The 22,162-nt window shown below is 39.4% G+C and overlaps 1 protein-coding gene across 2 annotated transcripts in view; it reads left to right on the top strand.

The window, feature by feature from the left end:
* Positions 1 to 22,162, top strand: part of LOC141780300 (interferon-induced very large GTPase 1-like) — a 52,188-nt gene that overhangs the window by 613 nt on the left and 29,413 nt on the right. Inside the window, exons 2-4 of one of the 2 annotated variants that reach the window (XM_074655459.1) lie at positions 18,249 to 18,372; positions 21,675 to 21,709; positions 21,979 to 22,057. In XM_074655459.1, the coding sequence (XP_074511560.1) occupies positions 18,288 to 18,372; positions 21,675 to 21,709; positions 21,979 to 22,057 (199 nt within the window). In that variant the 5' untranslated portion in view covers positions 18,249 to 18,287. Of the gene's footprint in view, positions 1 to 18,248; positions 18,373 to 21,674; positions 21,710 to 21,978; positions 22,058 to 22,162 lie in introns of those variants that run through there. The other variant, XM_074655460.1, reaches the window with a different exon arrangement.

The following is a 22,162-nucleotide window of genomic DNA, read 5'->3' as shown; positions in this document are numbered from 1 at the left end:
CTCCTCTCTGTCAGCAGCAGCACAGAGCCGCTGACGCAAAGTTCATGTCCAAACGGAAACATACGGTGCGGACCTCAGACTGAGGAGGATGACAGAGAATACGGGGTGGTGAAGTTGTGTCGTTATGCAGGGACTACTTTAAGGTAAGATTATTCTGAAAAGTCTGTAAATCACTTCGTTTGATGTATGTTTCTGTAAAATAACGTTCGAGTGCGTCTCAGTGCGTAAAAGAAGAGCAGCAGTGATCGCAGCCACATCAGGCGCAATGTGTCGCTCAGCTCATCTCTCACAAAATCACTATGATCAACTTTTGCACCTTTATGCCCACGTGTGTACATCACTGTGCAGTTCATGTTTCTCTTTGGCATTTAAACGATCCAGAAACAAAAATAATGTAATCACGTTATGGAAGGACTTGATCACAGTTACAATCACTACTATGTGTGGAAAAAACATGCCTGAACGCCAATAACAGCATTTGTCAGCTTTAAATAAGCGTTGAGACAACTATCAGTGCTTAGTAGACAAAATGTCTGTGTCCAGGTTGCAGGTGCATCATTATTCAGTAATAATATGTCAAGAGGAAGAGTGTTCAAAATCCTGACATGTAGTAAAAAAAAGTATAACTTTTCCATATGCTACCATTTGGCATTCAATATGATCCACCCTTCAGTATCAGTGTTTGCAAAAGTTAGTTTGAAGTCCTTTTTCATGTATTATGTTACCCTCTACCTTCTGTACATCCTCTTCTGCAGCATTACTTCCCATTAGTTCAGTGGCTATTTTTGTTAGTAACATGAACTGCAGCCTGGTTCTAGTGTGGAAACAAATCAAAATCAATTGGTCACTGTGCTCCTCCAGTAGAACCACAGAACAACTGTCCTATAGGGTCGTGCCAGATCTCAGATCAGTGCAGCTGGCAGCCTGTCAGGGGAGGGGAGAGACTGTCCTTCAACCATCCGGACATCTGGACACTCTGTCTGTCCCTCCAGCAGCGTAAAACAACCAAAACACTAAAGTAAATATATACAGTATGTGCATAATAATGGATTTACTGTGTGATTTAAATGTGGATAGGTTTTATCTGTGAAGGCAGCGGGCAAATATGTTTTCAAGAGGGGAAAATCATGACATTGTGATACAAAAATAGGACAGAAATGAAAAATCATAAAGCTCTATAGAGATAGTGGTAGTGAGTGAGCACTCCAGATGTCTATCATGCTGCACATCACTTATACAAACTTTTTACTTATATAGAGTGGAGCAAGGATGACGTATTTTTGTAGGCCAACCAGGAAGTTAGCATCACCCTGGTTCCCTCGGCATAAAAGCCAATGGGATTTTTCAATTGGATTTTCTATTATTGCAGAAAATAAGCTCTCTGGCACTTTTATGATACTTACACGTTTTGTTCAGCATGATAATAATCAAAAATGAACACCGCTTTTATGATTATTGAAGTGTGAATGCAATCGGCAGAAGTAAAAAGCTAACATTAGGCTAAACAAATAACCCGATCTCACAGGAAGGCGTATAAATAGCACGACATTCTGCGTATCATGAGTACGCATTTTAGCCTTTCCGTAATTTGTACGCCACACAAACATCGGCAGTTAGATTTAGGCAAGAAAGCCACTTAGTTAGGTTTAGGAAAAACGTCATGGTTGGGCTTAAAATAAGTACGTTAACTAAGCAAAATACATACGGAAATCAATGTAACACAAGTACGGAAAACACGTCACAAACGTCACAAAAAAAAAGTGACTTACGTCACTATCGTAACTTACGAAACAAAATGACGGTCTCGAACACCAGTCATCTGGTTAAAAGTGTTTGTTGGACCCATCCACCTCCCCACTGGCATACCATAAGCAGGCTTTCTCGCTTTTTATACTATGTTGCTTACTCTTACCATATCATTTATACGAGATGTGTTTACATAGTTACTCACTCTTACTGTAGTATTTATACGCAGATGCGTTTACATTTCAGTCAATGCAGGATACATGGCGTACAAATGACACGTGGAAATCAAGAAAGCCGTACTTATTGCACGTTAAATGCCTTGCACATTATCATGGCATTTATATGCTTTTTTTGTGTGAATGGGCTGAAACGAATTACATCACGGTCGCACAAACGTGAGTACGAGGCTGTAAAAGCGGATGAGTCGGCGTGATGACGTTTAGTAGTCTCATTTAGCCACTTGTTAGCAACCGCCTTTTTTAAGACATGTGAAAGCTTCAAAATTCACAATTGGGATGTTTACTGATGTATTTTATATCGTAGAACAAAATTTAAATCTCTTCAGCTTGTGTTAACCACAGACCTTATGTCAGCTATTTCAACTAAAAACCCAATCAAACAACCCATTGACTTCCAGACGAGGGAACCGTAAGTGCTAAAATACTAACTCATTTCCGGGGTTTAGGACTCATTCCTGTAGCACTCTATTGAGCGCTTCTTTAAACAGCCACTTTAACTGTGCCTCTCTGTTTATGTTTGCTAGGTGGAAGTTTGGAGAGGCAACATTTCCTTATGCTCTTTGTTCAGCGTGGCTATTGAAATGTTTGCACTTCACTGTCGCTTGGCCTCATTTCCCCTGTGTTCTGTCGACTAAAGTCCCATACATTAAAAAAAAAAGAATTCATGACAAGGGTTAAACCGTGCCATAAAGATTGATTTGGTTGCTTGGCCTTCTGTTGTTTTGTAATGTTGAACTAGTTGAAGAGGTCAAATGTGCAGTGAACTCTTATCTCAAATTCTTGTGAGTTATTTTGTTGACTCTGTGGTGCATTAAGGAAAGTGTCAGAGGGTGTGAACAGGAAGTTAATTTACAAGTTACAGAGCTCAGATATGACACATATGTCATATCACAAACCATCAGACAACATCATGAACATGTCATCACACCCAGATATGACACATCCCAATCAGATATCATTACATTCACGAATCAAGACGGGTAGCTATCATTGCATTCAGATAACGCATTGGTTCCCAACCTGGGAACCTGAGAAAGTTTGCTCCGGCTGGTGGGTGGTGCTTGGTATTTCCTCAACTGATCTCAACATGGCTGCTGGTTGACAAACGTTCTCATTTTACAGCTAAACAGTACACTACAAGATGTTTCTGAAAACATCTGAGGAGAGAAATAGGCATTACAGTAACAGAATATTAATTCATATTTGATCAGCGCTGCCTAGTTTGACTGTTTCTTTGATACAAGTAACGGGTGCTTCAAGGAAAATAAATTGGGAACCACTGAGATAACATACAGATACTTGACTGTATGCATTGCAAACACACACACACACACCCTCACCATAAGGAGATGGCAGGCGTTGGAGTGTATTGCCACGTCGCAGCAGTAGATCCTTGTAAACTGAGTGAGTGCATGTTGTATTTTGGAGCCATGCGTAATGGTCAGGCTGTACTGACCTCAACCACAATTTGCTGCTTCCGGGCTGTAAAAGGACTGCGGCCCTCCGGTCCAAGTGGAGGAAGCAACCTCAGAGCTGACCCACTGCGACACAGTCCTGTATATGTGTGAGTCCTATTACAGATGCATCTCTCTATGAGCCGCTGTAATTGGCCGGTCCCTCAAATGTCATCAGAGCCCAGTTCTGCAATTTGTGGCTCTGTGGTACCAGATGTTTGACTAACACATTAAAACTGCCTGCAACAAGGAGAGTGACAGAGAAGGGAAACATGTTTGATGGTGTGCTTGTGACAGAGGGAAAAACAGAGAGATAGATGACAGAAGATTGATTGAAGGAAGAGCTGAAAATAGAAGTCTGGTAAAAAAAAAAGGCAGGAGGTAAAAATGTGTTTCTCATCAGCGTCTTCAGATCCTTTATTAGACGGCCATAATAGATGGCGTCCGGTCTGCTCTCCCCATCTCTGTCTCTGCAATCAGTCAGCTCACGCAAACCAGGCTTGTTTTTATGGATGTCTGCAGGTACAATTTACGGATAAATGACACGTTTAGCAGATCTAAATGTCTTTCTGTGTGTTTCTAATGAGGCCAATTTTCTGAATGAAGTTCCCAAAGTGAATTTCTGGTGCTGGTATTTACACTTACATGAAGAGATCTGAATTGAGCTGTGTTTGTACTTCTCAAAGAGCCATAAAGGAAGAAGGAAAACCATATAAAAGGCTGCTATGTGTGTAAAAGAAATTGGCAGCTATAAAAGCAACATAAAACATGTTAATTACACCATGAAATGCAGCAGAAAATGATGAAAGAGGGGTGTACATTGTATCTAAAGATATTCATCATTCTGATATGATTTATCCAAACTTGGTTTTGATGCTGACTTTGGATGTTTGTCTCCCTTGCTAATGTTTATCTGCCTCTCACCTTCCCATGCCCCACAGGCCCTAATCGCTCCCTTAAGCTAAATGTTACTGAGCTGAGGGATCAGAAGTGGTCAGGCGACGGCTAAAATCAATCCTGCCTCCCCTCCATCCTCTTTATGAATGGCCACGCTCCTAAATTGATCCTTCTCTCTGTCACACCCATACTTTCATCCTATTTCTAGGTTACAGATAGTGAATGCTCCCAGTGATGGCCACCCCTGAACGTGTGTCCCGTTGAAAAACTGGGATTAGTTAAAGATTTAGGGAAGGTAATCTGAGCCCAGGCCAGCTATTGCCCAGTAAGAGTGGCACCATCACCTTGGCAGATTGGCCAGGCAGCAGCTTCGGCGACATTAATCCAACCCTGTAGTGTGTGTGGGAGAGGTCACATGTTTGGAGCTTACCAGTACTCGCTTTTGCCCTGGAGTCATTTCTTCAGCAGGCAGAAAGTAGGTGCTCAGAATGTATTCAGAAAAAACAGATCCACACACAGGGCCTTTGGAGGTTGTAGGAAACATTTCTATCTCCACAGAAATGGATTTATGGTATTAATTCTGTGTATGAATCTGTTAGATAGACCTGGAATCTCTGCAGCTCAGTGTGGTTGAACATGTCTCTTGTTTTTATATCACATCCCGTCACATTAAATTGTTATTAATTTTTAATTGAGTTAAATTGAAAAATGTAAAGTGAAAAATTGCAAGGATTCCCTCTAACATAAATATCACATTTGGAACATCACTACCCATCCATACTTTAAAATAAACTGCAAATAACATTTAATTTTATGACCAATTAGTCTGTTGATTATTTTTTTTAATTAATTAGTTTAAACATCACAAAGTGATGCTTTCAAATATCATTTTCTGTCCAACCAGCAGTCCAAAACCAGATGATAAAAACCAGAGAAAAGCAGCCAATAATTTTACTTAAAGTTGCTGTGAGGAACTTTTAACTGGTTATGAAACAGTCTCAATTTAATACTGATGCCTCTATATGACCTACATAACTAAACAAAACCATCAGTGAGAAGATTGGCTATTTCTATATAGTTATTCTGAATGCTTGTCATCAGTGCACCGGGTCCAATTCTGTGCTGTATCAGCTGAAATCATGGAGGTTCACCAGAAACTCCTACAAGAAGTTTCTGGTGAAGGGAGGTACGGGAGAAGCAGAACCAGGATGGCACGGGGAAGACTGTCAGACCCTGCTGCAGTAAAATGAAAGGTTTTCTAAAGGGACTCTGGGGCTTAGAAACACTACCCCTTTTTGTCCACAGGGACCGCCAAAATCAACACAAAATTAAATTTCCTTGTGGCGGCTTTAATTCAGTTAAATTGAAAAATGTAAAGTAAAAAAGGATTCCCTCAAACATAAATATCACATTTGGATCACTATCACTACCCATCCATGCTTAAAACGGAAAAACTTGCATGGCCATTTTCACAGTGGTCCCTTGACCTCTGACCTCAAGATATGTGAATGAAAATGGGTTCTATGGGTACCCACGAGTCTCCCCTTTACAGACATGCCCACTTTATGATAATCACACGCAGTTTGGGGCAAATCATAGTCAAGTCAGCACACTGACACACTGACAGCTGTTGTTGCCTGTTGGGCTGCAGTTTGCCATGTTATGATTTGACCATATTTTTTACGCTAAATGCAGTACCTGTGAGGGTTTCTGGACAATATTTGTCATTGTTTTGTGTTGTTAATTGATTTACAATAATAAATATATACATACGTTTGCATAAAGCAGCATATTTGCCCACTCCCATGTTGATAAGAGTATTAAATACTTGACAAATCTCCCTTTAAGGTACATTTTCAACAGATAAAAAATGTGCGGTTAATTTGCGATCCATCGTGAATAACGATGGATAATTATGCGATTAATAGCAATTAAATATTTTAATCGATTGACAGCCCTAATGTATATATACATGTAACTGTAAACTGTATAGCTGTAGAAAAGTGCTGTTGACTCAGGAGAGAATAATGGAAAGTGCTTCTACTGAAATACTATTAATTATATGAGTCAGACTTAGAAAGTACACAAAAGACTCTTCAAAGTTCCCGTTGAACTCAGGTTTTATTTGTCAAGAACAACCGAGCAAATTCTCGAGAACCTGCTGACTCCTCGGGCAACCGAGAGAGGGAGAATAACATTCCCAGCATCCGTCAATCCAAAGTCGACACATTTATGTTCGCCTGAATGCTCCTGCTTTAGTCTTCGGTCGTAACTCACATCTCTCTCCTTTTCTCTCTGTCTGTTCTCCTAGCTGGCCTTAAGTGAACTGAATGAAAACACAGAAGCCCCCCTACCTGGACGCCATCGGGGAACTAAGTGGATTGAAGAAGGCAGAGAGCAAGTGAGGGAGTCGGAGAGGGAGGGAAGACAGGAGGGATTAGCAGCTAATCCGGTGCATGGACAATCCTGGATGAGCCTTATTTTTTCTTCCAGGATGATGCAGACCAAACAGTCGCTGGATTACGGCACTTTACTTTATTGCCCTTTTCAAGAAAGCATCACCCTCCTTTTCCCTTTGCTCTGATTGTTTTCATTGCCTGTGGAAGGTCTGCCGTCGTGGGTGCAGAGGGACCAGGCATGGTAACAGGACGTCCCATGGACAGTTTGGTGCCACACATGGATAAACCTCTTTAGTGTGAGACGGTGCATGGCAGTGGACCCCGAGCTCTTTCTGCTTGGACTTTGAGGAAGACAAGTGCAGGACAACTTGTCGGATGAGACGCACAAGATCCTCTCAAAAGTCGAGATCTATTGGAGACACATGGAAAAGGACTCGCTGCCAGTAAGCTAGTGGAGATACTGCTGTGTTGACATTCTGCTGTTTTGTTTTTTTTAAAGCGCAGGATTACAGAAAATTGCTGAAGGCTTCTGTGGTTAAAAAGAGAAGGCAGTTAATTTTCCAATTAATGATCCTTCATACATGAGTTTCATTCACTGCTAATGCTTACAGGGTAACCTCAAACCTAAATAACATCGAGAAGGGAAGCCACAGTCTGGTGGAAACGGGTCTATAAAGAGTTAACACAGTTATTTATAGATGTTTGTGCTAGTGCAACATACTGTCCAGTCTCACTTAGTTTTTTAAATTTAGCCTATCTGCTACTTAAAAGCTTCTTTTACAAGGTTTGGGTAAAAGGCAAATTAAAAAGGTTTTACAAGGCTTCTTGGTGAGGTGATCCTCTTAGTGTTGGAAGTAAAATGTAAGTTGAAACTGAAAACAGGACAGTTCTACAAATCTAAAAAAGGTATACAATGAAGTGAACAACATCCGTTTTCTTCATTATTTCCGTCACTCAAACCAGGCTGACTTGTTTAGCTGAAATCACGTCTCAATGTATTTGCAGTTGCGGCTGGACTTTGTATTTAAACTGTCATTCGCTGAACCAAATCTGAAGTCCAGCCAGCCCCAAACTCTCCAACCGCATACGCTGCAGTAACCAGAGGAAACGAAGTATGGCCTTGTTATTCATCTTTTTTTGTTATTTTGTCATGACTGAAAGCTGCTATTGTGCAGGAGAGGCGAGCTGAGTGTTTGGTGCAGTACCAGCCGTGCTTGAGAGAGGGAGGAGAAACAGAATGGGATGTAGACGGGGACTTGACTGACTCTTCATCCATACTGGCATCTTTTAGTGTAGATCCCAAAGAGAAACCGTGGGCAGACAGTGGATGAATAGTTGGCTCTGGCTGTGTGGAGAATGGATTATACACACATTCTCTGCTGACTGAACAACCACATATTTGTGTTTTCTGTTCTCACTGTACCCGCATTTTAATTTTTGTTTCTCTCTGGTTTTACAGTGGGCCCTAAACTGGAATTCAAACTTGACTGACATGTAATCAGAGCTCAGACGCTCTCACTCAAATAAAAAGGGGAATTACTCAACTTCCTGCCACCATGAGTCTGGGAAAACTGCCAGGGATTAAGGGCCTTGTGTCCGGCTCTCAGGGGAAACGTCGTTTCAAGAGCGAACTCTCTGTGGACATGATCAGCCCACCGCTGGGTGACTTCCGACATACTATGCATGTTGGACGTGGCGGGGAGGTGTTTGGTGACACATCCTTCCTAAGCAACTACGGGGGCGTCAGGGAGCCAGGCAGCCCGGACTCGGCGAACAGCTCCAAGACGACCGGGTTCTTCACACGCACCTTTCGGCATGTGAGGAAGAACTCTGGGCCGCGGCCGCGAGGGTGCTCCCGTGACTTGTCGTCCCTGCCACCGGACGTCTCACCCATCATCAAGAATGCAATTTCCCTGCCCCAGCTGAACATGGACTCTCCCAATGGGTGCCTACAGAGGGTGCTGTTCTCCAGCTCCGTCAGCTCAACTGATGACTCCCTCTGCACATATGGTGAGATAATAATCACTTCCTGCATGGGACGGGGTTTATATAAATCCTCTGAGCGGCAAGATCATCTCCATTAAAAGTGAGCTGAGAAAAAGTAATGGTCTCAGAAAAGATCAGTATAATGGTTTATTAAGTAGACAATGGTGTTATGAGTCGACTGTTTTCAACATGCACGGGCACTTTGTCATGTTTTATTACACGGCTGTGTTGAATACTCGATTCTGATTGGTCAATCACGGCGTTCTACGGTTTGTAATTTCTTTATAGCAGACCGTTGCTATGTATAACAGACCGTTGCTATGTATAACACATCGTTGCTATGTATAGCGGATCGTTGCTATGGGTGCAGTTCTGATTTTGGACTCCTGCAGACCGTTTTTGTGTCAAATTATTGATTTCTTAAGTAAGTAACCATGTAATAAGCGGGTTAATGTACAGCTAGCGGGTCACTGTTTTGAAAGAAACCCTGCGTCTGCATCGCCCTGTCGGGGTTTCTTTCACAACAATGTCCGGCTCGCTGTACATTATCCCTTACTTGTCTACTATAGGGGCATCCAAGAGGGCACTTTATCATGTTTTCTCCACTGGAAGGGCACCCTAATGGGAACTTTATCATGTTTTATCTACAATAGGGGCATCCAAGAGGGCACCTTATACCAATTTCTGTACTGGAAGAACACCCTAGAGCGCATTTTATCTACTATAGGGGCATCTTAGAGCGCATTTTATCATGTTTTATCGAGGGGCACCCTAGAGGGCACTTAATCATGTTTTGTCTATCATAGCGGCATCCCAGAGGGCACTTTTGCTACGTTTCTTTCGAACATGGGGGCACCAAGGGTCTACCAGTGGCTCAGAACATCACTTTAACATGAGATCACATGGAGCATTTGGGTCTGATGTGAAATGTCAATATCCTGGAAGAGGCATATACTGTAGTTAGAATATTTTCTTTTGTGTTGTTATCTTTAGGTTACAGTAAACTCAGAAGCAATATACAAAATGATAGCTACTGCAACCCAAACAGAAGGATCAATGACCTTGTGGGCTGCAGCCGAGTGGTAGACCTGCACTGCATTAGTCAGCATGAATTATGAAAAAACAAAAAAAAAAACTGGTGGTGTGATACTATGATATATCATTACAGCTGCAGTTCTCACTATTCACTCAGCAGACCAAACAGCATAAAGAGTTGCTGAGCTGATGGTGCAAACAGGACTATAAATGTCAGTGAACACATTAACAGAGAGAGTGAGGTTGCCCTCCTTTCAACATCGCTCCCACATTCCTCCAAGACAACCAGCAAACAGTCGGGCTTCTTCTGAGTCATCTGGAATCACCTAGGCAACACCTGTACACAATTAGGTCTATAAACACAAACACACACACACACAGCTGGTTTGGGAGAAAGAAAAGATACTTAGTGGGCATTTTCCTGTCATCTCTGTGTGCATGTGTCACTGCCTGAATGCTCAGCATAAACACACCATTCATTATATCTGCTAACCAATCAGAGCTTATCAGGCAGCAGTGAGCCGAGTCTGGACTGGAAATCCCCTCTCTGTCTCCGTCCCTTACCCAATTCATGAGGAATTTGCTCAAAACTAAGTGATGTGGTGCTGCTATAGAGAGTCAGTGAACTGAAGGATGATGGGAGCTTTTTGGGTTTCTCAGTCATTATTTCCATCCATCTTTTCATGTTCTCTCAGCTGTTTGTTACATGAGTTTGTCACATATTTTGTCATAATCCACTGCTTTACAGAGTTCAGTCTTGAAAATAGAAAGTTCACTAATAGTGGAAAAAATCAAGGAGGAGTATTCCTAAAGTAGGTGTACTGTAGATACCAATTGGATACTGTACAGGTCTTCACAATTTAACCTGCAATTCAATCCTTTTTCAACTGAACATAACTCACTTTTTACTAGATTTTAGAAGCAGAGTAGTTTCTGGCACGACATGTCCAAGGTGCACGGAGAAGGGAAAAAGGCTGAAAAGGTTAAAACTCCAGCAACACAAAAATGAGAAAGTTTGCTCCGGCTGGTGGACGGTGCTTGGTATTCCCTCATCTGATCTCAACATGGCTGCCGGGTCACAAACTTTCTCATTTTACAGCGAAACACTTCACTACAAGATGTTTCTGAAAACATTTGAGGAGAGAAATAGACATTACAGTAACAGAATATTGATTCATATTTGATCAGCGCTGCCTAGTTTGACCGTTTGATCGGAGTTCGCGAGTGATTGACAGCTGGACGGCAGGCTCCAGCTCGGCTCTGATTGGTTGTTTTCGTCCAGTCTGTGAAATCTTGCAGATATCATTAGGAGCACCGGAAGACACAGAGGCACATGATTTTTTTCAGATTATCGGTCTCATGCACTACTGACCGTTTTATAAAAATAACTTTTTGATCATTTTTAATTTATTTGCTCCAATTCTACCCACTACAACTTTAAAATTCAATGACTTCACTCCAATATCCAACTACTACACATGCACTTAAACATTCTTTGTAACATACTTACATTGAGATTATTCTGGTTCAAGGTTAAGAATGTCTCTAGATGTTTTATTTATGTTGTTATTAGTTCAGATCATTTCAGTGACTTCAGTGTGTTTTCCTCTTCTGTCTGTTTGCAGGTCTGCAGTCAGGATTTGTCACTCTGCCCCGCCTCTCTCGCCTTGACAGACAGTTTCAGGATGGAGACGTCCGGAAAGGGTCTCTACCAGACAGCGGTGGCTTCATGCTGACACGTTCAGACTCCCTCACCTCGTTCACTGTAGACCTTGGCCCCTCCCTTATGACTGAGGTACTGAACTTGATTGACAACCCCAGCTGCCTCCAGATGTCCAATCATAGCCAGGCAGCAGGTGAGGAAGAAGAAGGAGAGGAAGAGGAAGAAGAGGACGACAGCTCACTAACAGAGACGCCTGTGCAGAGCCCTGGGGCGACTTCACCCAACCCTTCCATGGGTAGTGGGTCATTCAGCAGGAACATGAACAACAGGGGGCGCTCTGGTAGCTCCAACTGGGCAGAGCAAGAGGAGGAGAGGAGGTCACTGAGGACGCCGGATGAGTGCACTGGGTCTCCTCTGAGAGCCGAGCCTGCGATTGAGGCAGAAAGGTTCCAGAGGGCAGCTGACGTGCTGTCTCGCCATTACGGTGGCGGGTCCTTTACACAGGGAAGGAGGATGAGCAGCGACACCACCTCGCCTGCTTTTTCCCAAAGCCGTAAAACACCGTGTGCCTTTTCTGAAGAGGAGGAAGAGATCAAAGTCTAGATGCTGAAAGTCTTTCTGGAAAAAAAAGCAGTGACTTCATTGATCCAATAAAACCGCAGAAACCGTCCAGTGACCTGAGTTCTGGGTTCAAGCCAGAGAGGCTGAACAGTGTGATATTCTGTTGTTCCTCCACAGAAACATCCCTCCTCTTCTAACATGCAGCCACATGAGGGCGTCATTGACTAACTACCAGATCCCGTTCTGTATTCAGTTTCTTCAGGATGGATGCTTGATGCTGATCTTGACCCTGGATGATTTTATAGATTATTTAAACTACTCTAAAGATAGAAGTCATTGAGTGAGTTTAACACCACAAAATGGATTATTTTCAACACAAACTATTAATAATGACTTTTTAGTTTTAACAAAGATTTAAAAGTCAGTGAAATATATCCCACCTGCATTAATCATACTCACAACAGTTGACTGAATATACTGTATATACACTGTACATAATCACTCACTACATAATCATGATGTTCAACAGCAAAATACATTTTACATAAATACAGATGTTCAGGTTCAAATGTCCGAGGCGTCAAGCTGAACCTGAAATTTGATGAACAAAGATTTATAACCATCGTGATAATTGTGAATAAATGAACTGTAATCAGGAATAATGGTGTGATAAAACCTAAGATAGTTGTACAATTACAGCTGATATTCCTCTGAAGTCTATGTGATCACTGCACCTGTAACATGTATATAGTACTGTTTATCAAGCTTTTATCAGTTTGTTTTTTTTATCAAAAATGATATGGCTGATGTAATAAAGGCCTGCTCCGAAATGTCTGCTATTTTTTTTTTAAAGAAAAAAAAAGTTAAATCTACATTAAAGTCCCTCAAACAGCTGTTTAAGGGTAACTTTGGTGTTTTTCAATCTGGAACCTATTTTTCCATGTTTTTGTGTCAAAGTGACAAATGGGGACAACAACTTTTCTTTTCAAACGCTGTAACTGGCAGCCGCGAAAGAAGTTATCAATGTAATGTTACGTCCACTAAAATTTATAAATTAAACTAACTAATTAATAAACTAAAGTGTCTGACAACATTATGGAAAGGACCCTACAGAGAAATAAATAATTTTTCTCACCTTTCACTTGATCCGGTTTGTTTGTTATTGTGTTTCTAAGTCCCACTCAAGGAAAAGTCTCGTTGTGAAATTTGAATATCCGTATACTCTGGCTCAAATAAATACGGGCGGCAGCTTTTAGATAATACTAAGCTACGCTTTCTGCACTCCAACACAACAAACTCTGCCTGGCTTGCACTTCGGTTTCCACCATGGATGTATTCCACTATTTTTCACCTCGCCAGATGTCAGAACGAGACTTCTCTTTGACTCTTTCCATAATGTCAGACACTTATAATCACAATCAGAGCCTGTCATGGCAAAAACAAGCACTTTTAGTGGATGTAAATGACGATGCCAGCTTGCCCCAATAGAATCACATTGCAGCTTGTGAGCAGCTGCCATCTACAGCGCTCTTCCTCAATACTGGACCAATTTCAGAAATTGTTGTCCCTATAAGTCAGTTAGACACAAAAACATGGGAAAACAGGGTTGAAAAATACCAAAGTTACTCTTTTAAATTGTGTAAATAGTCTACTTTGTTTTGGCATGAGACCATGTACAGTACCACTTCACTTGTGGGGGCACAGAAAGGTTAATTATCATTCAGGTGGTCATGAGGTAAGAAAGATTACTTCGTAACTAATAAGTAGAATGTATCATTTTAATTGGAGGTGCAAAAAAAGATTAACTAAAGACAGTGAGCCAAGCCTCTTGAGGTCAGTCACATGACTTTGATATAAGCGCTCCAGGATTGGTAGAAGTAGAGCATGATTCAAGGTGATCAGATCATAGACTGTATATAAAGACGAACGACATGACGGCTCCCCAAAATGAAGCTAAAACATCTCAATCGCCCCCTGGTGGCTGGCTGCCGTATAGGTCATAAATCCCGCACCCTCTATGTTAGCAGATAGGACATGGGCCAAACTAAAAAGTCAAAGTACACATCAAATACATCTTTCCCAAAGATAGCTTCTGTCATTTTAGGTAGTTCTTATCACGCTGATGTTCAAGTGTTAATTTTTCTGATAAGTCTGGTTTTAATTAGTTATTTGATGCAATAAAAGGGGGGTGAGACATAATGATTGACAGCTTTGATTGACAGCTGCTCTGAGTGAAGTAGTTGCGGAGTCGGAGGCTCGGGAATTGTACAAGAGAGGAGAAGTAACTTTAACTTTCCATAACCGTCAACAGTCTGTGTAATAGAACATGTGTCGATTTGCAGCCCTGCTCGGCTCATGATTGGCTCGGGCATATGTGGGCGGGACCTCGATACTGCAGCTCCAGCCCCCCACGATCACAACTGCGCAGACTCTGGCTCCAAATGATGTCAAAAATCTCTAGATGGCAGCTCCCGTAAAAAGGTGTCAGAACACGCAGTGCATCGCAGTTTGTTGCGTATGGGGCTGCGTAGCCGCAGACCAGTCAGGGTGCCCATGCTGACCCGTGTCCACCGGCAAAAGCACCTACAATGGGCACATGAGCATCAGAACTGGACCCTGGAGCAATTGAAGAAGGTGGCCTGGTCTGATGAATCACGGTTTCTTTTACATCACGTGGATTGATGGAGTTCGAGGTGTTGACTTGGCCTCCAAATTCTCCAGATCTCAATCCAATCGAGCATCTGTGGGATGTGCTCGACAAACAAGTCCGATCCATAGAGGCCCCTCCTCGCAACTTACAGGACTTAAAGGATCTGCTACTGACGGCTGCCAGATACCACAGCATACCTTCAGAGGTCTAGTGGAGTCCATGCCTCCACGGGTCAGGGCTGTTTTGGCGGCAAAAGGGGGACCTACTCAATATTAGGCAGGTGGTCATAATGTTATGGCTGATTGGTGTATATCTTAAAGGACAAATCATTTTCTATGCAGCTTATGAAAGAAAAAAAGGGGTTGTCAATTTTAACAATTATCACTAATCGTTTTTCATATTTAGGTAGACTTATCCCTCTGCAAAACTATATCAAGTGAGACTCTTCCTTCAAACTGAATTTGATAATCTCTCTACAGTTATAGCTGACGAGATGCATTTGAAATTTAGACACGCTTGTTATGGGTATGGTGACAAACCCAGTATGCTCTGGTTCACCAAGTCCTCTGTATCTCCATTAATCTCAGAAATGAATGTCAGTAATGGACTCACTCGTGTCCCTCAAGAAATAAATCAGGCATTTTACATTTCACTTTACTCCTCTGAAGAAAGTTTTAACCCTGAAGATCTCCATGGGTTTTTAAAAAATTGTTCCTGCACCTAATGGTCAGTGCTATTGATAAAGTGGAAATCTTGGACAGCCCAACACATAAGAGGAGATCAACAAAGCAATCATAGGTATGCAGAGTGGATAAAGCCCCGGTAAGGACGGTTTTCCCATCGAATTCCATAAAAAGCTTTCTGTAAATGTAGAACGGCATCTTTTAAGTTTGTACCATGAATCGCTTGAGACTGGAATCCTTCCACAAACATTGCGTGAAGCCCAGATCTCTTTATTACTTAAGAAAGAAAAAGATCCATATTACTGTAGTTCTTATCGACCAATTTCACTCTTAAACGTGGATGTGAAGATTCTCTCCCTTCATTTAGAAACTATACTGCCTGATATTATATATATAATATATTATATTATATTATATTATTGTCGAAGTGTCCTTGAGTGAGACACTAAACCCCAAGTTGCTCCCTGGGCGCTTTACAGCAGCTCACTGCTCCTAAATGCTTAGGATGGGTTAAATCCAGAGGTCAGATTTCATGTATGTAGCTGTATGTACATGACCAAATGTCATAAAGTTTAAGTTTAAAGTTTAAAGTATATCTTCTGACCAAACTGGTATTATCAAAAATATATTTTACAGTACAGTACTTGAGAAAATGACATGTACTTAGTTACATTCCACCACTGCTGATTTACATGTAATGTGCATGCAGAGTTTCTCAGCTCCATAGAGCTGTGAATAAACATACATTGTTAGAGAGGCTACTACATTTAGTTGTGTTCAGAGTTGACAGTTATTTGTGCTTTGACTGTTTCCACCATGAACCTATACACCACTTTCCCTGAAGTCACGTGGTTTCGGGTAAATCATGTGTTGAGGCAGTCTTACTTTCACTTTCACGTTTGTCATCACTGATTTACAAGTCATGTGCATGCGGAGCTCTCAGCTCCGTAACCCTATCACACCACACCAGATGTTTTTAAGAGCAGGAAGGAGGGGTTTGTGAGGGGCAGACCCAGAATCAGTTCTCTATTGGGGACAGGATAACTTTCTGTCAAAGCAGCCTCATCCACACAGACCAGGCAGAGCTAAAGAGACACGGAACAAAAGGTTTTTTATAACAACTTCAGTTTCATAGAGTGATATTTCTCAATAAGTCTTTGCTGCGTGTGGAAGACGTTTTTTTAAGAGTGCTTGCACACAAACACACACACACACACACACACACACACACGCACACACCCCTAAAACCTTAAAACCTTAAAGTCAGTGTTGACGATATTATCCAGTATACACTATTTGTTATATTGGTTGAAATTGTCTTTACACCCTGACAGCGATCCATTACTTATGAGCTCTGAAAAATGGACCGAAAAAGAGCTGTTTAGAAGGAGCTCCTGAGGCGATGCTACTTTCAAATGATGCAAGCTTTCCAACATCGTTGACCCTATCTTCAACTTTAAAACAAGTTTTAACCATCAAACTACTTCTTTGAAGTAGCCAGTGGGGACCGGGCAACATGTCCTCACAATATGAAAACCACTACACTTAGACTTGTGTATATGTGTATATATATTATTCCTACATTTGACTGTATATATATTTAATATATATAATATTATGACATAATTGTGTGTATGTATATATATATACATACATACACACATATACATACATATATAATATATATAAATATATGTGTATACTATATATATATATATTATATATAAAAATATATATATAATATACTGTATATATTATATACATACATATATATAATATAAGTATGTATGTACATGTGTATGTATGTATATATATATACACACACACAATTAAGTCATAATATTACGAGAAAAAAAAGTTGTGATATTTCAAGAATAATAGAAAAGGTTGCTATAAGTCATACGTGCATGTTTTATCATTTCCATAGAGTATTACAGTTACATTGACTTGTACAAAGTTCACTGCAGTGTGACGTCTTTCCTCTGACCTGCAGCTCTGTGTCGCTGTCTCTGCTTTCCCCTCCCTTATACACACACCTTTGCTCTGTTAGATTCTGGCGGCCTTTCACGTCATCATGACTGAGCTTTAGTTAAATTTACTTTATTTCTGAAATTCTGACTTTTTTTTCTTGTAATGCCATGACTTTATCCTCATTTTTACAACATTTTTCTCAAAATATTCTGACTTTATTCTCGAAATCTCAAGGAACACAGATATGTGGGATATAATTTGAATGTGCAGAACGTTTTTGAACATGAGCAGAAATATTGCTTAAACACATATATGAACTGTTAAAGTCCAGGGGTTTATAAATTAATTAAAATGAATTAATTAAAATTAATTTATCATTGATGTGAATAGGTGCCACATGTAGGCTACATTTAAAGAGGTTACTTCCCCCAAAGAAGACATAAAAGAGGAAGTGTAAATCATACCTATGTGTGTGTGTGTGTTGACTCAAGTTGATCTACTGTACAGGAGAATAAATATTTGAAAGTAATACAGAATGCCTGAGAGCCTGACTGCATTATATTACATTATATTTTGAATTGTCACCTGGCGCCTGAATTTTGTGTTTTTACCGAAGTAAAGATAATTCCACAATTTATGGTGGAATGGGGTGTTTCAGTGTAACTTGGTAAAGATACTACTATGATTTCCCTCCATTAGTCATTTCCAAAAAAAATACTTGTTGTGTTCGCTCATCGTGTAATTATATTTATGACTAAATATAAAGAAATTAATGCAGGAAAAAATGCAATATCTGCAACATTCCACCAGCAGCAAAATCATCAGGATGTTCCACAAAATGTTTAATGTGCAAGATTTAGTGCTTTTATTTATCTTCTCAAATAATTAGCTCAATGAGCGTGAATGGTAATGTGCCTTTGCAGTAATAGTTTATGTTGTATTTGTCTCAATGGTTTCGTCATAGGCCTACAGCACGACTCTGTAAAGATGAAGAGCAGATAAAATGGATGAAGACAACGATGACAACACAGCAGCAGGAGGAGGACTGTCTGTAACCAAGTCTGTACCATCAGCAGCCAACGAGACAGGTAATATTTGAAACAAGAATTGATGTACAGTAACATTAATTTTATAGATTATGTTTCAGTTGAGTTTCAAACACTGAGGAAGTATTAAAACATATCAAACTAATCATGTGAATGTGAGAATGAATTATATACTTTTATTTTGTCATTGAGTTTGTGTGAACTCCGTATAACTTTGACAATGCTGCTTCATTGATTACTGCAGTGTTACATAGTGATGTCGTTCTCTGTTTATTTTATTTCAGTGATACCTGAACTCACACTTGTGTTAATTGGTGACGCAAATTCTATTGAGATTGGATCAAAAAACATCTTAATTGACCATGACGAGCAAACAAATGTGGAACAGTTTTCAACCAAACTGTATGATTTGTGTGGTCGGCACATCTCTGTCATTAACATGCTTGGTCTACAAAATATCGACAAATTCCCATTGAATCAGGAAATCCATGCCTTTCTCTTACTGGTACCGCATGGTCTACATAGCAGCCATTACAGTTCAGGAGTGCAGTGGTTAGAAAAAGCTTTTGGGAAAGGATCACTTGCTTATGTAATGACAGTTGTGACTCATGAGTCAGATGAAAAATGTGAAGGTGCATTGACCGACCTGAACGCCAACAGCAGTTTTGTTGAAAAAAGATATCACACATGTACGAAAAGTATGATGGATGAAAGAGAGATAATAGCTGTGCTGGGAAAAATAGACGTCATGGTCTCTGAAAATGGTCACCACGGCTACAGTGGAGTGATGTGTGGTGAAAATAGAGGGAAGAAAGAACACCTGGACCACAGATCCCCCAAAGAAGAGAGGATCAATACCTCAGTGTTTCAGCAAAATCAAACAAGTGAGGTTTTAATGTGTATTCACAGATTACACCTATGGGGGAACCTGACAAAATCAAAATTTAATAAATGACCGGATATTTAAATAAAAATACAAAATAAATGTAGGCATTAATTAATTGATAAAATGTGACATAAATTGATATTTCTGTTATAATTTGCTTCTTTATTTATTTACCTTTGTATTAATACCCCTATCTACTCTACTACTACTATACTCTAAATTTCCCATTTTATTTATTTATTTTTGTATTTTTTTAACTTTTAAATGTATTTATTTTTTATTTTTTTTAATCTTAACTTTATTTTTCAATGTATTTACTAATTATTAAATTGTATTTATTTATTTATTTGTGGATTATTTTCCCTTTGCATTTCCACCCCATTTATTTCCCCTGACTTATTTATTTATGTATTCTTTTCTTTCTACATTTCTTCATGCATTTCTTCTTTATTATGCAAATTAGGGGGCTGTCATTCAACGTGGGTCATGGGGTCAACTTTTCACCTATTGGTTGATCGAGATCACAGAGCATAAATTGACCATAGAGTGCTCCAGGGATGACGTATTTTTGTTGGCCAACCAGGAAGTTAGCATCGCCTTGGGTTCCCTTGACAAAAAGCCAATGGGATTTTTCCATTGGGTTTTGGATTATTGCTGAAAATAAGCTCTGTGGCAAACACACGTTTATAATACTTACACGTTTTGTTCCGTAAAATAATCTTCACAAATGAACACAACTTTTATGATTTTTGAAGAATGAATGCAATCGCCAGACGTAAAAAGCTAACGTTAGGCTATAAAGGAACTACAGCATGGTCGCATGAGCGCGAGTTTACACAACGAGGCTGTAAATCTGGACAAGTTGGCGTGATGACGTTTTGTAGTCTCATTTAGCCACTGTTGTTAGCATCCGCCTTTTCTAAGACACACAAAAAAACTGTAAATTTTTAAAAAGAAAACCTTATTTCAGGCATCTAACTAAAAACCCATTAAAAAAAAAACATTGACTTCCAGACGAGGGAAACAGAAGTGCTAAAATGCTAACTCATTTCCGGGTTTTAGTACTCATTCCTGTGGAACTCTATATGCTAGCTAACTAACGCTGTCTGCTCCAACTCCAGTCTTCATTCCTGCTGCTGCTCCGACTGCTATCCGTGTGCAAACGATAACTATCATATAATTGATCGATGCACTCTGACCCCATGACACATGTTGAATGACAGCCACCTTATTTGCATAATGAAGCAGAAATGCATATGAAATGTATAAAGAAAAGAAAAACAGAAATAAATAGGTTTGGAGGAATAAATATGGGGGAAAATGCAAAGGAAAAATCATGCAGAACTAAATAAATAAGTAAATACAAATATACATAAATGAATACATACAATTTAATAATGAATAAATACATCTAAAATAAAAGGATAAATGCAAAAATAAATAGATTTAAAAGTTGATAAAAATAAATAAATAATCAGGAAAATTAAATACAAGAGTAGATTAATACATTTAATACAAAGTTAAATTAAAAAAGAAATATCAGTTTCTGTCACATTTGATCAATTAATGATTGTCTACATTTTTTAAAATATATTTTTGGTACATTTACTGGCATATTTATTTATTTATCGACTCATTTATTTACTTTTGATTTTGGCAGGTTCTAATGTGGACAGAACTTAAATTAGAAATACATCAAAGCTTTGATTTTGAATCTTTTAAAGCAAGCAGATATTTGAGCGTGAGAGTATAGTAGTAATAATTGTTCTGAAACATAAAAAACAATAACTTTAGGTTAATAGGTTTTAATGCACAAATCTTGATTCTCCAGTTGAATAAATAAAAATCAATCATTCATTTCTTTTTTTAAAGCCAATTTAGTGATCAATGTTGCTGAACAGGGTGGTTCCAAGGTTTGCTTACAGGATGTGAAAGATTGAATGAGACATCATTATGAAAACCAAGTAATCTTTTTTAACTTTACCTAAATGGTTTGGGGTGTCTTTATATTACCAATCGTGTCAGATTAATTCATTAGGTTATGAGGACCCTGTACAATTTATAGGCATCATCCTGCAACTGTCAAGTCTCTAATATCACAGTACAACCAAAATCACATCAAAATCAATCACATCACATAACTGACCAAAAATGTCTTTATAAAGTCATACAACCCAACGTGCAAAAAGAAAAAAAAACTAAACACACACAATTTCTAGATTATTTTAATATTTTCTTTTTGCAGTAAAACTTCAATGTCTTTTTCTGAACTGAAGAGGGTGATATTATGTAAAATATTATGTTATTATGACAGATATTATGTAAAATCATTTGCAGAAATTAATGGAATTTAACACAGACACATTGCAAATACAATGAAAGTAAGATGGTTAACTAATAGTGTTATTTCTAAACCTTGATCTTGTGCAATCTGCTTTTTTCTTGCATTAAGCTGCAGTAGAAGATATGGAGGTGGATACAGCTGAAATCAAGGTAAGCTCAATAGGGATCATAGTTATAGAACAGCATGCGTTTTCTAAAACTACCCATATTTATTTGAAATTTGGAAATGAGCATATTGTTTTACCTTGCTTTTATATTTTTGTATTCCTTTATTGAATTGGTGCACCACTGTGTGTTACTGAGTGATGGTATATTTATCTTGTTGCTGTTTTTAGTCATTACTGAAAACATTCTTAATCTCAAATGCTCTAACCAGGTGAACTGCTGTAAAGGTTATATAAAATCTCATATTTTCTTAGCAGGACTCACAGAAGACTGGTGACAGCACGGGGGGAAAGTCTGAAATCAAGTCTGTATCATCTGCAACCAAGAAGAAAGGTAACATTTTAAGGAATATTTTAATGTAAGATAACCCCGAACTGTCAAAGATAGAGCTAATTATAACTTTTAACATTCAAAATAACTTGCAATGAACATTAGAAA

The sequence above is a fragment of the Sebastes fasciatus genome, chromosome 13, assembly GCF_043250625.1.
Source record: "Sebastes fasciatus isolate fSebFas1 chromosome 13, fSebFas1.pri, whole genome shotgun sequence".
Classification (NCBI taxonomy): Eukaryota; Metazoa; Chordata; class Actinopteri; order Perciformes; family Sebastidae; genus Sebastes; species Sebastes fasciatus.
This window is presented reverse-complemented; position numbering and strand designations above follow the sequence as displayed.